General features: G+C 52.1%; 2 protein-coding genes and 1 long non-coding RNA gene across 4 annotated transcripts; 1 reads left to right on the top strand and 2 right to left on the bottom strand.

Annotated features, from left to right (window-relative positions):
• The first annotated feature begins 44 nt into the window (after positions 1 to 44).
• LOC125964952 (uncharacterized) lies at positions 45 to 1,502 on the top strand. Of its 2 annotated transcripts, none has more exons than XR_007478298.1 (3): positions 45 to 179; positions 556 to 833; positions 1,307 to 1,502. It is a non-coding gene; the product is annotated as an uncharacterized LOC125964952 (long non-coding RNA). The 2 variants fall into 2 exon arrangements; XR_007478299.1 differs by having other exon boundaries at positions 69 to 202.
• Positions 1,503 to 1,661: 159 nt separating this feature from the next.
• LOC125964976 (proline-rich protein 18-like) lies at positions 1,662 to 3,050 on the bottom strand. Its single transcript, XM_049712184.1, has 2 exons — positions 2,516 to 3,050; positions 1,662 to 1,896 (listed from the first exon to the last, which is right to left on the bottom strand). The coding sequence occupies exons 1-2, from the start codon at positions 3,048 to 3,050 to the stop codon at positions 1,772 to 1,774; spliced, it is 660 nt and encodes a 219-aa protein (XP_049568141.1). The 3' UTR covers positions 1,662 to 1,771.
• A 1,975-nt stretch (positions 3,051 to 5,025) lies between these two features.
• Positions 5,026 to 9,319, bottom strand: HOXD3 (homeobox D3). Its single transcript, XM_033423623.2, has 2 exons — positions 8,779 to 9,319; positions 5,026 to 6,622 (listed from the first exon to the last, which is right to left on the bottom strand). Exons 1-2 carry the CDS (start codon positions 9,317 to 9,319, stop codon positions 5,865 to 5,867), a joined length of 1,299 nt encoding a protein of 432 aa, XP_033279514.1. The 3' UTR covers positions 5,026 to 5,864.
• Between the last annotated feature and the right edge of the window lie 6,431 nt (positions 9,320 to 15,750).

Raw genomic sequence — 15,750 nt, 5'->3', positions numbered from 1 at the left:
CGACCGCCCCGCCGCCCCGGGAAGGCGGCGGCTATTGTTCCCCGCGGGGGTGGGAGGTGCTCGGACTCGGGGTCCACGCCAGCCCCTCCCCAGTGTGTCCCCAGGTTCGAGGATGGGTGGGGGCCTCCTTTGTGTGTTTTCTGCCGGCGGCGGAGATGGCATCGTTGCTGCCCCAAGAGGTTAGGAGACGCGGGTGAGGGAGGTCAGTCGTGGCTCTGCCACTGCCTGGAGCTCAGCCCAAGCGACCCAGTTTCCCGCTCCCTTGGCCCTTGGGCCCTTGTGGAAGTTGGGAGGGATGTGGTATTTGTAAGGCAGCACTCTGAACAATAGAGCCATCAGAAGACCTTCTCCCTGTCTCCTCATAAGTCAGGGACACTCTTTTCCGATCCTTCAAAAAGGCCCTGGTCCAACAGGTCCTCTTGGCCCGGTTTTAGCCCCACTTCCCCAGCAAAAACACTGCATTTGTATCGGGGTTCTCCATGCATCCTCATTTAAATTAAGATCTCCTCCTTGGGCTCTTACTAATGTTAAAATCCTATTCGAATGGTTTTCCAGTTATTATTCTTCCATAACAATGATCCAGACTAGATATAGGAACCAGTCAAGATATTTTGCCACAAGACCTGGGACAAGAAGACTTCCGTCATATCTCCCATCATGCTGATCTCCTGGGGACCCTTCGCCTGCTTCTGCTACTGCAAATGACTGGACATGCATTTATTTACCTTGGTTCTTCCTGCATGTGTGGAAACCTTTTGTTCACTGTGCTTCAGGCTGAACCGGGCCTGAAAGTGGGTCTTTGAATTGTCTTTGTACTTTCCTAACTTGCCAAGGTGAGTATGAGACCTGAGCGAAGTGTTTAGGCATGGGCTTTGGGCCAGGTATAAAAATCCATTGGGAACCAACTTTGAGCCCCAAAAATAAGGGCATTTGTAGCTGGAGTAGAATACAAGGGAGCAATGATAACTAAGATTTCATCCTCTGTGATGATCCTCTCCACTACCAGTATCACCAGTGTAGTAAGTACAGAGGATTCATCTACCCTATCTTTTTTCTCTCCATCCCAGCCTTCTGCAAGAGAGGTCTAAGTGAGCCAGTAGTCAGAGGTGATGAGGGTGTGGCTGGCAACTCAGCCTCAGCTCCCTGTGCCCAAAGTGTCTAGGGATGGGTCTGCTCACCCAGGCCCCTCTAAGGGAAGTTGCAGTGCCCTGAAGTAATCAGGCTGTAGGCCTGTGGGGACTGGAGACTTCTCTCTTTTTATTTTTATTTAATATAAACTTCTGTTCGCCCTATTCTTTTCTTACAGTTTCTGAAAGAAGGAGCAGAGTAAGGCCAAGAGTTGCCAGATGAAGAGGACCTTCCTGGATCTAACTGGGATTAACCCATTCTTGTCTATAGGAGGAAGTTTCAACTAATTCTCAGGATAAAGTCAAAACAGGCCTGTGACTGTTCCTTGAATATTCATGGTGTAAACAAGCTTCTGGCTCCCCCAGGTCAAGCAGAGAAACACTTTTTATTAGAATGTTGGGTTTCTTCTTTGTTATTCAAACATACACCCACACACATATCCTCTTCACCCTCCCTAATGAAAAACCTCAACAGATGGGGAGCCTAGGCTCCCAAGCCTGCTGGCTGAGAAGATCACTTCACTCAAGGGTCAGTTGGCTGGTACAGAATGGGGGAGGGAGAAGGGACGAGTAGCTAGTATAGTTAATCACTATTTTTTAATACTCCTTACAGATAGAAATTCAAAAACTCCTTTTCAGCAAGGTTAGCAGCCTCCCTCCGGGGCCTGGGAAACTAATTTGGCTGATGTGTCTCTGATAGAGACTAGGCTTGGGTTGCTCCAAGGGGAAAGCACTTGCTCTGTATTCTCTCCCTCTCTCATCTGAACGCCTGTACAAAGAAATGGTACAAATGGAGGGTTAACTTAATGATTCCATCAGAGGCGGATTCTTCTCTGTCAGGTCGCTGGATAAGGCTGAGGTCTGAAAGCCAGGAGGTAGAATGTGTAGTCGCCCTTTCTTGCCACCTTTCCAGGGGCCAGGACTACTCTTCAGGCCTTTCCTCGGCAACTTCCCCACCCCCCTGGCTAGCTCAGTTGGGTATTCTGACTCCACTCAGGCTGGGTCCTGAGTTTCTCCTCGTAGCCAGGGCAGGCTCTCCCTCGGCCGAAATCTTTTCCCACCCCACCTCCCATTTTGCAGCTGGCCATTCCAGCTACCTCACCTCAGCGCTGCTTTAATTCACGTTTGACTGCCTCGACGGAGCAACCAGGGGCTCCCGAATGACCGCCACCCCCCATACGTGGGCCTGGGCTTGAGGCCCCGAGCCCTTTCTTCAGGTCCCAGGAGACTCCCCCACAAACTCCCTGATCCCACCTCCCTCAAAGCGTTCTCTGTAGGACAAAGGCAGAGCTGGCCACGGCCACAGCCAGACAGCCATTTCCTCCCCTTGCGCAGACGAGGTAAAAACCTCCTGGAGCCCAAGGCCCGGAGAGAGGCGGGCCCCTCACCACCTGCCGGTGTCGGCCCCCGCGCCGCCTTTGTGCGGCCTCCCCGCCGCGGGGCCCGTGGGAAGCCGCGCGTACAATGGCGCCGCCGCTCCCGGAAGACCCGCTGCTCCAGGCGCCCTGGACCCAGCGCCCGGTAGCGAGAGGCCAGCAGCCTCGAGGCCGTGGTGAGCTCCCCACGGCCCCCCGCGCGCCGCTCCCGGGAAGAAGCCTCGGTCTGGGATGGCGGTTTCCTTCCGCTGCAAACTTGCCCCTTCCCGCTGCAGTCCGCTCCGGGAGAAGGAGAGGCCTGGACCCGGAGCGCCAGGCCGGGCCCAGGGCTCCCCTCCCCCAGTCTTCTTTCTCTGCTTTTCCGAGACCCGGGAGGGAGGAGGCGGGCGCCTTCGCCGATAGAGCAGCTATTGTGACCTTCCCTCGCAGAGCGGGAAGCCAGCCGGGTGTACACCGCCGGTGGTGGCGGGGGAGGAGGCGACTGTGTGCAAACCTCGGGGTGCGGAGGGGGTGGCACTGGGAAATAAACGTTTGCAACCTCGGGCATTGGAGCCCTTCAGAGGGCGTTTGGTTGTGTTTAGACTCCGGTGCTTCCTAACACTAATTGCAGGCTCAAAAGCAGCAGAATTTATGGCGAAGGCCAAGGCGGCTTGTTTATAATTTATGAAGTTTTAAATGGCCGTGCGCGGGCCCCCGCTCTCGCCCTGGTCGGCGGCCGCGCAGGAAGCGCCCTCCCCAGATTCGCCGCCGCCCGCACTCGCGCCGGGAGCCACCGAGTGTGGCTATCCTATGACGCTCACGCCAGTGGCAGGAACGGATCCATCCGAGCGGCTCTCAGAAGCTTCAGGGAACCTTTCTCCAGAGGTGAGAGAGGACCGCAGGTTTGTCCCAAGAGAACTCCCACCCCACTAGCGAGGGGCGGCTGCGGCTGCCTGAAGAGGGAGCCCCCAACCCCGCGCTTCTTTCAGCCCGAGTGTGAGAGGAGGCTATGTCAGCCGGGCTAGACACCGTTTAAAATCTAATCCATGAAACGCTAAGCCGCAGATGACACTTGGGGCCTTGCAGACACCCGCAGACTCAGCAGATACTCCTGCGGTAACACACCGCGCTGGAAAACGCCTGGAGCCATGATGCATTATGTATTTTTATTATTTATGGTGGGAAGAGGAGATGAGGGAAAACCGGGCGGAATCTAAACAGCCTGACAATTCATCTGTTTAATATTTAGCCAGTTAAGAAGGGTTGTTGTAATCCCTGCAAGGCAGCAAGCTCTTCTTTGATTTCCCTAATAGCTTTAAAAAATAATTTCTTACAAGACAATTAGAAATTCTGCCTATGGATGCAAATTTCACAGAAAAACAATTTTAAGCCTTGAAAGTGGGTAAAATATCCCTTCGGTTGAAGTCATTTATTCTGTTGATACACTTCTACAACATGTATACTTTAAACCTGCTCGGATGAAGTGAAATTTAGCAAAAAGGATAATCCCCTCCCACCCCCCAATCTAACATGCCATTTTAAAAACAGCACAGAGGAACAAGAAAACTAAATATTATTTTCAGCCATCACTATTTAGCGAAACACAAACATCCAAATAGAAACGATTGTTGTTCCACCGGAAGATCAGAAGTTAAATTATTTCCACACAATAGGAATGTCACCTCGTGTCACCGGGGATGTAGTAGGAGTTGCATTATTTGTCAAACCAAATAGAGATGCGTGGGCCCACTTTGCTGAAATACAAAAGAATTGAACCTTATCTGAAGGCGTTCTCCGAGTGCCTCCTTCTAGAGAAGCGGGGGTAAGTAGTGCGCCCCAGCTAAAACCACACTAATATTTACAAAATGGTTATAAATCCTCGAAGACATTTTGCCCATTTTGTCCAAAGAAGCAGGAGTGAACAAAGTGTTTATACTTGTTATGTTCCATTAATGAAACTTTTATTACTTTACATCACGGGGAACGTTTGTCTTCTTGAGAAATGAACTACTGACTTCTATAAGGAAAAAATCGTGACAGAATTTCCTAGAGAAAAAGCTTAGGTGCATGGCTTCAAATGATTATTTCTTTTTCTGCATCTTAGCTTTTTCATAACTCAGTTCTTCTTATGACTTCTCTTGTGTCTTTGATTGTCAGTTTTCTTTCAAAGTTTATTTTTTACTACTTAGTACAGAAAAGTGAGCTCTGGCCTCCCCAATGTAAGTGCAATCTAAAAAAGTGGATTTGTGTCTAGAAAGAGGGCAATAGAAAGAGCAAAACAGGCAGCAGTGAAACACCCTACCCAGGTCATCCCACACAAAACATTTCTAGGTTTGCATCCTCAAATATTCCCCCCACACACACACAACCTAAAGTCAATAGTTGGAAGGTAATCAAGTATCCCCAGAACCAGTTTGTGTACTGGATTCCAAATAAGTGGAAAAAATATTTCAAAGTGTCAGCCTACTGGGGGGCCTTCCACCGGGATTGTGCGCAAGATAAAGTGATCTACTTGCAAGTGTGCGTGATTAACACAGATACACTTAAGACTGAGAAAATTTTTTATTTTAAATATTTGTTCAAATAGTACCAGACAATTTGAAATCAATAAACTGTGTCGAGTGGCGAGGGCTGTGGCTATTGGGAAGAGAATAACGGGTGTCATGCCACGCCATGGGGCCGCCTGACTCTACCCGTGAAGGACAATTTGCGGTCCTAATCCTTTACATCAACTACACACACCAGCCACGGTTACAACTGTTCAAAACTACTCTCTCAACTAGTTCAGACCAAGGGGACTAAAGAGGTGAAATGTGGCCCCCGCGGCCTGGGAGCGCGTTCCTAAGCTCGGCTGGAGAATTCTACAGATATACACATAAATACATTAAGACGAGGATAAATAATCAGGAAAACGAAATGACTCGCTTCAAATAATAAATACAGATCGTTGAGTCCGATGCAATCCTTACGGGACGGGAAGAAGCATATAAATTAAGGTCTCCGCAACTAAACTAGACGCGGGCCATGCCCGGACTCGCCGGGTTCTGGACCCTCTGCAGGGCGCGTCGCCGACGGATCTCAGACTTACCTTCGGGACACCATTACCAGATTAGAGTCCCTCGGTCCGCAGTTATGTGGCACTGTCAGGCTTACAGAGGAGAATCCTTGCGGCTGATTTATGGCGAGTCACCCAAAGCAGGGCGAGCCTGGAGAGGAGGCCCAGACGCCTGCGCCTCGGCCGCTGTTGGCCCGAGACCGGAAGACAGCGACCGGGCCTGAGCGAGGGCGGGGGTCACCGAGCTGCCCCGCGGGCCCCGCCCGCCACCCCCGCCACCCAAGCAAAAGAGGTAATCGCGCCGCGAGTTCGGGCCGGTGGCCGCTGCTACAGATGCGTCAGTTTGGGGGCCTCGGGCAGGCGTCCCTGAGACGAGTGGTGGGCCGAGAGATCTGTGTAGGTGGGATGAGGGTCACACGGTCCGTGGTGGTGATTGCCGGGAATCTGCGCGGCGCAACTGTAGTCCACGCTGGCTGAAGATGGGTGCGAGAGGTGGCCCAGGTTGAAGACGGGCCCGGATGCGGGCGCCATGGAGTCGACGAAGTTGCCGCCCACGTACACCGGGCTGCCCTGCAGGTTGGCGCTGGCGAAGCCGCCGCCGTTGCTCGCCATGGGGTGGGGCTCGAATTCGGGCGCCGCGTAGCGCTTCTGCTGCGGCAGGCAGCTGCTGAGCGGCGCCGTGTAGGCAGCCAGGCCGTACATGTTGGGCTGAGATTTGGCGAAGGCGGGCGGCGAAGGCGCGTCGTAGGCCAAGCCGGGCACGGGTGGCAGCTGGCCCGAGTAGGCCACGTGGCCCGCGGCGCCGCCGAGCGGCGGGCTGCGCTCCGGGGACTGACCGGCCGGCGAGTGCAGGATACCCTTGGCCTTCTGGTCCTTCTTGTACTTCATGCGCCGGTTCTGGAACCAGATCTTGATCTGCCGCTCGGTGAGGTTCAGCAGGTTGGCCATCTCCACGCGGCGTGGCCGGCACAAGTAGCGGTTGAAGTGGAATTCCTTCTCCAGCTCCACCAGCTGTGCACTTGTGTACGCCGTGCGCACCCGCTTGGACGCTGGGCCCGGTGGGCTCTTGTCCTCGCAGCTCTCTCCTGGGCAAGGAGGGAGAGAGAGGGGACGCTGAGCGGGAGAGGTGGGGACACCCTGGGCCAGAGAGAGGTGCTTCCCAGGCTCCTGCCTCTTCCTCCCTCCCTCCCACCACCTTAATCACGGATGGAGTGGGGGAGGGGCGTTTGAGAGGTGAGATTCCAAGAGATTCCAAGAACTCAAAGGCCCCAGGCCTACCTATCAGTGGCACCTGAAACTCCCATCTGCCTTCTGAAGTCCAACTCATTCTGCCCACCCCCTCCCCTTCAGCCTAGCCCATCATCTCGTCCCAAAGGCTGAGGAGGAGTTTAATGAGAGACTAGTAGCAGCTGGTAAGGCCTTCCCCCCTGTCAAAGCAGGGCCAGACTTTTTTGAACAGTCCTTCCAGCCTCTACAGCTGGGAAAGGGGTTGGGGGGGTGCGGTTGGAGGCAGCCCCAAACTGCCTTGCTCAGAGTCTGGCTCCTGGGCAAAGCACCCCAAGCACCGAATGAGGGTGGAGATCCTGGCACCTCACTCCAGCTCAGCTGTACCCATGAGCTCAGTACCCAAATGCAGGGAGGTGACAAACCATAAAATTACAGCCCCAGAGTTTTAGAGGATCCAAGACCAGACTGGGCGTATTTTGAATACTGCAATGCTAGGAGCAGCAGCCTCAGCCCTGGTTTCCACCACCCCTGCCACCTCTCAGCAGCTTGTCCACTCCCTCCCTGGGAAGACAAATGGATTTCTCCTGGGAGGGAGGGCCTGGGTGTGCAGCTGAGAAGGAGGGGCAGAAGGAGAAGGAACTTAAAGACTTGAAGACACGTCCCCCTACGAGCAGCAGCCCCACAGAGCAGCAGGCAAACCAGAGAGCTGACAACAAGCTAACTACATCCCAGGCCTCAAGCTAGCCCTGAGTCTGGGAGCAAGTTCATCTACCTGAAGATAAAGTACATCAGAGAGCACAAGGCCAGAAAAGTTCAGGAACCAAACAGGCTGAGCACAGAGAGGCAGAAGGCCTCAGAGCTCCGGGCCCTACCTGTCTTCTTCCACACCCCCTAAATGGACCTACGGGAAATATTCTCAACTCCAGGGTCTCCTTTTCCAGGGAGAAAAACCCAAGGCTGCTCCTGTTTCAGAGTACATCCTCTTCCCTTAGGATCTGTGCTTCCACATTAGGGATTTAATGGGATGGGGAGAACTGAGCTGGGGTGGGCTAAGTAGAGTCCCATGGTTATTCTTTGCAGACCCTGGTTGGATTCCGGTGTGTAATTTGGGGTTTTTTTGGTTTTGTTTTTTGTTGTTCTTGTTTTTATTGTTTGGGCGGGGGTGGGGGTGGGGGTCGCCAGGCCTCACAGCTTGCGGGATCTTAGTTCCCCAACCAGGGATTGAACCTGTGCCCTCGGCAGTGAAAGTGAGGAGTCCTAACCACTGAACCGCCAGAGAATTCCCCAGGTGTGCCATTTTGTAGTTTTGTTATCTTGGGCAAGTGACTTATCTCTAACAGTTTCCTGATGGGTGTTTTGTCATATACCTACCTCAAAGCGTTCTTTGGAAAATGAAATTAGACAACGTTTGTAAAGCGCTTAACATGGTTCTTAACATAGCATTCCATAGACTTTAGTTCTTATTAATTTAAGCGAGTGGGAATCATGTGATATGAGCTACATAACCACCTGGATTTGGGGATCATAGTATCTGTCTTCAAGTTTTGAAGAGCTGTTGGTGGAAGAAGGAGTTGAGTTATGACCAGCAGCCCAGGAGAGCAGATACTAGGGCAGTATAAGGAAGAGCTGTCTATGAGTAACTCTGAGACATGTCCAGCAATGATGCCAGCAGCCTGGAATGGACATGAGCACCCTGTCACTGTAAGGATATGACCACAATCAGAGACACTATAAAGAAAGAACAGGGAGTTCCCTGGTGGTCTAGTGGTTAGGATTCGGCACTTTCACTGCCGTGGCCCGGGTTCAATCTCTGCAATCCCTGGTCAGGAAACTGAGATCCCTCAAACTGCGCAGCGCAGCCAAAAAAAAAACCTTTTTTTCTGCATGAGGAGTTTACACATATGGCCTCCAAAGTTGCCCTTCCAGCCCTGAGCCTCTTAATTCCTGGGCGAGCTAGTCTCTTGGGGTCAGTCTGGGGGACTTAGCCCAGGCATGAGCCCCCTCAGAGAGCTACCTGCAGTGGCACAGCTGTTCTTCTGCTTGGAGTTCTGTCGGGACTCTTTCATCCAGGGAAAGATCTGCTTGCTGATGGTGGCTGAGGAGCCAGAAGCAGTGGGCCCACCCTTGGCCTTCTTGGCAGGTACTCCACCTCCAGGGTTGGTGGGCGAGGATGGGGGCAGGGCTGGTGGGGGAGGAGGGGGTGGTGGTGGCTGCTGCTCTGAGTTCAGACCAGGAGGCTGGCTGCCACCCCCACCTCCCTGACTGTTCCCAGTGCCAGGCCTCATGCAGCTTCCATTGAGTTCAGCCCCCTTGTGGGCTGGGGCTGGCAGAGGTGCAGAGCTCTGGATGGAGCAGGCAGAGCCCGGGTAATCAGTGTCCAGGGAGTTGGCAGCAGCAGGGGGTGGATAAGGCTGATGGGGGGCACTATAGCCATAAGTGTCAGCAGCTTTGCTGTAGCCATAGCCTCCGAAGAGTCCTGGGCTTTCATAGTAAGCAGCCTTCTGCATCGTGTACTCAGGAAGCTCCGGGGCCTGCTGACCCTGCTCAAATAACATTGACCACCACTGTCTCCTTCACCACCACCTCCAATGTCTGCCAAATCCTGAGAGAGCTGGGGCAGCTCCAGGCTCCAGACAACCTGCAAAGAAGAAAAATGAGAGGCCCCAGAGGGACTGTCATTGGCAAGACCAGTCAGTATAGAAGGACTAGCCCAGGCTCTCTGCTTCCCACCAACTTAATAGTAGGAGGATCTGAGATTTTATAAAGTTCAACTTATTTGAACCCTTGGAAAAGTCAGAAGGAATTTCTCATAAACACAAAAAAAGAGTTTCCTTTATCCAAGGGAAGGGGCTTTTTTTTTTTCCAGATACAATTTTCTTTCTCCAATATTGTCAATTTAGCCTTTGAAACTACATAGAAGAGCATTTATGGCCTGATGCATTTTAATGACTGATTCTCCCACTAGACTCTGAGCTTTTTGCAGGAAGGGACTGTGTCTTATTCACCTGCGTATTCCTAACATCCAGCCCAGCGCACCACATGTAGTAAGTGCAGTAAATGCTTGTTGAATGAGTGAATGAGTGAATGGATCAGTCAGTCATTAGGTCATCCCAGGGTTTTGATGGGCAAAAGAAAGTCCTATAACACTCAGAAAAGCCAGAGCTCTCAAAAAAAGTATCTCCCCCACCTGGTTTCAAAATCACAGCATCTTTCACAGAGATGCAGATAGTCCACTCTCCGGTGACTGGGTGAGAATTGGCCGGTTAGCTCATGGGTCAGCACTGTGAAATCTACTAGGAGATAAAAGCCAAGAAGAGGACTTAAAGACTCCCAAACTTATTTTGAGGCTAGAAAAGTTTCTTCTCTTTGGTCTACATTTTTCTAGATGCTTAACTTTTTCCTCCACTACTTTTAAATGGATACCACTGGAAATGAGTGAAGAGATTTAGAATTTGAAATGCATGGAGCATGGGCGAATGAAAAATGCTTTATGTTATAACTCTATCATTTTAATCCTGCATCCATTGTATAAATAGATACTACTATTGACCTCTGCTCTGGATCATCCATTCCACCCCACCTCCCACCCAATCTACAACCAATGAGAGAACCTCTCTTGGCATGATGAATGGACCCAGAATTAGAAAAAGAAAAAAAAAAAAACTAAGAAAAATTCTACCGCTTTTGTGTCCTCTGACTCTTGATGGGGGGCTTACCTTCTCACCCACCCCCCTCTTCTCCTGAAAGCCCCTAATGAGTTAAAGTATAACTAATACCATTCAACCACTTTCATCTGCTTGATAAAGAAAACTCATAGGTCAGCTCCCAGGTCTGAATTCTTGATCTCATCTTTCAGGCAGCTTTCCTTCCCCCAAACTCCCTGGTTTCCATCAGGGACATCATGATGGACCACATTATCTAGACAACTTATGTAGCCTAATGGATTTGACCACTAGTACTAAAACCACTCCTCCGTTTACTCATTTCCCCTACACTTTCACCAAACAGCCTAACGCAATTTTTTAAATTCTTCATATTAGCCTTTATTTGGTAGTAGAGTTGCCCATTTTGTTTTCAAATAAAAGCGAATATGCCATTAATCTTGATAAGAGAAAGACCCTTCTCAATGGAATAACAGAATACTAGGATGTAATGTTTTAGGAATAGTTTCTATTGTTGTTCTTAAACTTATGTAATTAGGATATCTACCAAACAAAGCTGGTCTTAATCTTTCATTCATTTTCTGTATCATTCTCTGACTATTAAAGTTACTGCATATTAAATGGACAGCTACATCCTCATCCTGTGACTAATATTTGTATGTATTTGCCCACAGGCCAAAGGACTACATGTACTCCGAGTTTGGTTAAATCTCTGGACTTTTCTGGGATCCTGCTTCCAGTCTTAAACCTTGGTCCCTCTGGATGTCAAAATGGTCACATTTGACATTCAGACCACCAGAACTCGCTGCTGTTTCTGTCACTCCATTTACAGCAGTGCAAGCAAAACATCCCCCCTCTTGCCTCCCAGGATGACCAAGTTTATCTTGATAGGTAGACCAGTCACATTAAAATAGCTTCTTTAGGAACTGACCAAGTCTTTGAAACAGATAGCTTTACATATATAGTTGTTCCCATGGCATATTCTTAGACAAACCTCTGTGCATGTACCTCAAAAGTGCAACTACTGGGCAGCTCCATGAATAAGCAGAGTCTGTTCTCCCACTTCTGTTTTCATTGTCTTAAGGAATTTCAAGGGTCACTCAGTGATGATCCACCACCCAAATGTCCATCTTCCCAGAGGCGAGGGCAGTAGCTCTCTCCTCACTGAAAAGGGCTTTGCAGCCTCTCCCCCACCCCAAAATGTAGAGCCCCAAAGAAGTCACCTTTCCTAAAACAGAACCTGAGGATATTGTTACAAAACTGGTTTTTTTTTAAAAAAAGCTTATTTCTTTCCAGAAATCGCTACTCCTTGTGAACTCTGCTTGAACCTAAGAAGCAGGAACGGGTCATAAATCACTTGGACAATGGTCAACTGTTCAGTGGCTCATCTTTTCGATCCCCCCCCCCCTTTTAAGGCTTTCTTTTCTCGCCCTTTGGTACCTCTGCTCATTTGGGCCCCCGACCCAAATGCCTTGGGGTGAAGACTAACTCGCGTAGGGGGAGGGGCGGTTTTCGAAGTCCTCAGCTGCCCTTTCCTCTCCTCCTGCCCTCTACCTCCCAATCCTGCTCCCACCCTACAACCAGCCCCCCCCGGCCCCCCCCCCGCCCGGAACACCGGTCGAGGCAGCCTCCCCAGAACCCCGCCGGCGCCATCCCCGGCTCCTCCTGGGGAAGGGGCACCAAACGGGGTTTGGCTGGTTCTTTCTCGTGGTCCCGGGAAGTTGCCCAGCTCAGCTCCGAGGCCCAACCGCAGGCCGGGAATGCAAGGCCAAACGGTTCCCAGCCGGAAGGAAGGCGGCCTCGGAGCGACCACCGCCCGTTCCCCGGGCCGTGGTGGCCCGCCGCACCCGCCGCGCCTCCGAATCAGCCGAACCCTGATGCTTGCTCACTGACTGCACTTAATTCTGCCCGGGATCAATACCTAAATATGATACCGAATAAATAAAAGGCGCTCACAGCGGCCGGGGGACGGAGTTATTAAGCAGCTGGAGCTCTCACGGTGCATATCAATGCACCTGTCATTGTGGTTTGTAGCAAAATTTATGACTGCGAGCACGGCTGCAGTAAACGCTTCAGTAAGGAATGAAAAGAAAAACACTTCCCAAGGCCTGGCACTTTTCAGAAGTGGAAAACAGGCTCCGCGTAGGAGGAAGCGCAGCAAAAGAATTCCCTGCTCCGCACTTTTCCCGGCCCCGCGCCCCACGAGCCGGGGGATTATATAAAGTGGCCGGTACCGGCCTCTCGGAGCAGCTCTGCTCGGCGGCCGGACGCGGGACGGGACGTGCGTAGCCTGGCCGGGGGCCGAAGACCTGCCGCCCTCCGCGGTCTCGGGAGGCCGGGAGGCTCGCCGGACACGCGGAGGCCGGCCCCGCGCTGTTCGCCCGCCGCCCGCGGTGGCGGCGGAAAGGCCGAGGGGACTGGGGAGAGAGACGGCTGCAGTCGCTGGGCTGTGACTAGCGCCGCGATCGTCGTAAATCCCGGACTGGTAGAGTTAGACCGTGCGCCTTGAAAGAGAAGGGGGAGGCGTTGGAGTAACGGTTGCTTCTGTTCCTCTCAATTTTTCCTAAGGTTCGAGCTGGCCTCGGTTCCTCTCTCTGTTTTGCCTAAATCAGGGCGTTGGAAACCCACAGATCTCTTTCTGGCGGACACCAATATTGCTGGGCATCCCCATTAATTCACTGGAACCTAGCAACGATTCTTCCCTCTCTGTGGGCTTTACTACCTCGGGATTTCATTTCGAAACTACTCCTTTTCGGGTTTGCTCAGAACGGGATGTATTTACCGCAGAGCTGAGGTAGCTTTCTGCCCACATTCTCCCGATCTCTCAGCCAGAGCTCTTCTGCCCTATGGGAAGCCCTGGACGCGCCTTCTAAATCACTCTTATTTAGCCCAGATAACTTAATATGTAATACGCCCTGCATTTAAGGCACTGGGCTCACCCCATTAAAGCGCCATAAATTTGAAGGCCGATGATCGGTTATCATGTAACCGGCGGCAGTTCACACTGAGGTGATCCACTTCAAAGCCGCCCTTTGTTTTATGTCTTGATGTATGAATCCTGAGATGGCTACCTTGAGTTGCAGGACAAATGGAAATGTAGTGGAAATTATTTTTAAAAATCATACCACTCACCACAATGTATGTGTGTGTGTGAGAGAGAGATTTTTCGAATTTTGTTTCTAACTCTTTGAAGGCTCTTCGGGTTCCTTTTGATAGTCTATTCTGTTGAGGTGATCTGGAACAAAATGGAAAACTCTCAGTGGCAGCCAGTTCTTTCTTACAAACACATGCAGAGACTCATTACTCCCTTTAAGGGTGTCATAATCAATGTCACTATTTTACATGGTGTCCGCAGCCACTCCAGGCACCTTCTTACTGGCAGAAAGGAGACTCAGTTGGCTCCTGGGGAGCAGGTGGCTTTTAACACCAAAATCCTTGACTGGATGGGAGAAGGGGGAGGCAGGACAGTAGGGAAGGGCCAGAGCCTCCGCAGGGGGTGAGCCAAGTGGGTCAGAGGCACAGGGAAGCCATTTCCTCTCCTACTCCAAACAAGCCCTAAACGCCCCAGGTTCCCCAATCCCCCAGGCCAAGCCCACCCCTCTTAGGAGCTAAAGGGAGGGACTGTGCAGTACTGGGATGGGAGGGAAGCTATAGCACAGGGCACCAGAAAAGGAGGGTGGACATGTAGATGGGCCTGGGTGGGTCCTAGTCAAGGCTCCCGCAGGCAGCCACAGTGAAGAGGGAGCTGGGTGTTATTTCTTGGTTTGTACGTTATATCTCCGATGATTTCCCTCAGTTTATTTTATTCCAGTAGGTACCCACCACATTCCTGGCCTGGGCTGCCCACAACTGGGTCGAGTTTGGGCTGCAAACCGCCTAAGACGCAAACATCCCTTCCACCTCACCCCAAAACAGACCAAGCTGCCCACCACTGCCTGCGCTCAGTGGGTGCCCGCCCCGGTCAGGTGAAAGGAGAGACGCAATCCCCCCTCTTGCATCTGCCCTGTGCCAATTAGTCGACTCAGTAGTTTGCAAACACCAAACTGCGCCCGGGAAAGCCCCACACAAAGCGTTCAGGGCCCTTCTAAAGACCAGAGCGCGCAGCCATAAGCCTTTGAAGTGACCTTTGGCTCAGGCGGCAATAACTCACCCCTTAATGAACACCCAACGGAAGCGCCTCGGAGAGATCCCGTACCGGTAGGGCTCCTAACATCGCGCCCGGGCTTCAGCTCCCCAGCCAGCCCCAGACCCAGGGGCCCCACTCCACCGAGCCGGCCCGGAGGGCTGCTCGGTGGAAGCACGATGCACCCATGCCCCCGGACCGGATCAGCGGGTCCCGAAGCCACTTTATATGATACATTCACGTGAGCGGACGTCAACTTTCACCGCTTGGTTATTTATTTATTTGGGAAAAAAGAGTTCTTTAAAATTAGGAGCTTCCCCTCAGAAGAAGGGCTAAATTGGGAGGCCACCCGGTGCCGTGATTCCCCCGTGGCTGTAGCTAGATTTTTTTTTTCCCAGCCGCGGAGGAACAGGGTAAGTTTGCTCCCGGGGGGTTCTGGGGTGCTCGGTGCACTCTGGGCGCAGGAGGCTTGGGAAGGGGAAAGTAAAGAGGACCCCAAGGTGGCCAAAGTTGGGCTACCCAGAGCCCCCACCATCTTCTCCCGCGCTCTTTCCCCAGCCCACCCAGCACCCAGCACCCAGCACGGTCCCAACCAGCTTCAGCCTTCTGCTTGCCCAGAATCGCAGGCTTTATCCGGCTGGCTCTGAGCCACCAGCCTCAAGTACCCTTTCCACAGCCAGGAACTGGGTGAGCAAACGGGAGGGAGAGCCGTCTGAGAGCTGTCAAGGAAGAGCTGGTTCCTAGCAGACCTGGCCCTAGACCCCATCCCCCACCAGGAAAAGTCTTTTGAATAGGGAGCCTTGGTGCAGATTATTGAAATTTTCGGGGAAGTTATAAGTGAGTGCTCCATGGGGCCAAATGAAATGCTGCTCGCAGTAATTGGATTCAGCTGACTAAGTTGGCAGGCGCGCAGCTCCAAGGCAGCGAGAGAAGAAAAATGTCCAGCGACTTTAAGTTCTGATGGAGCCAAGCGCTGGAGACTGACAAAACAACTTTACTGCTCTCCTTTGATGGCAACACCCCTGGAAGTCGGTCCCTCTCCGGCTGGGGCCCGTCCCAACCTAGGCTAAGGGAGTGCGCCTTGCTTTCTGGGTCCCTTCCCCACAGAGGCCCAGTCTGGCCTTGCCCTGCGGCTCCCAGGAGCATGGAGACGCTCACTCCAACTCATGGAGCGGCTTTTTCAAGCTTTGGCCCCGGGGAA

This window comes from Orcinus orca, chromosome 7 (genome assembly GCF_937001465.1).
Source record: "Orcinus orca chromosome 7, mOrcOrc1.1, whole genome shotgun sequence".
In the NCBI taxonomy this organism is placed as follows: domain Eukaryota; kingdom Metazoa; phylum Chordata; class Mammalia; order Artiodactyla; family Delphinidae; genus Orcinus; species Orcinus orca.
This window is presented reverse-complemented; position numbering and strand designations above follow the sequence as displayed.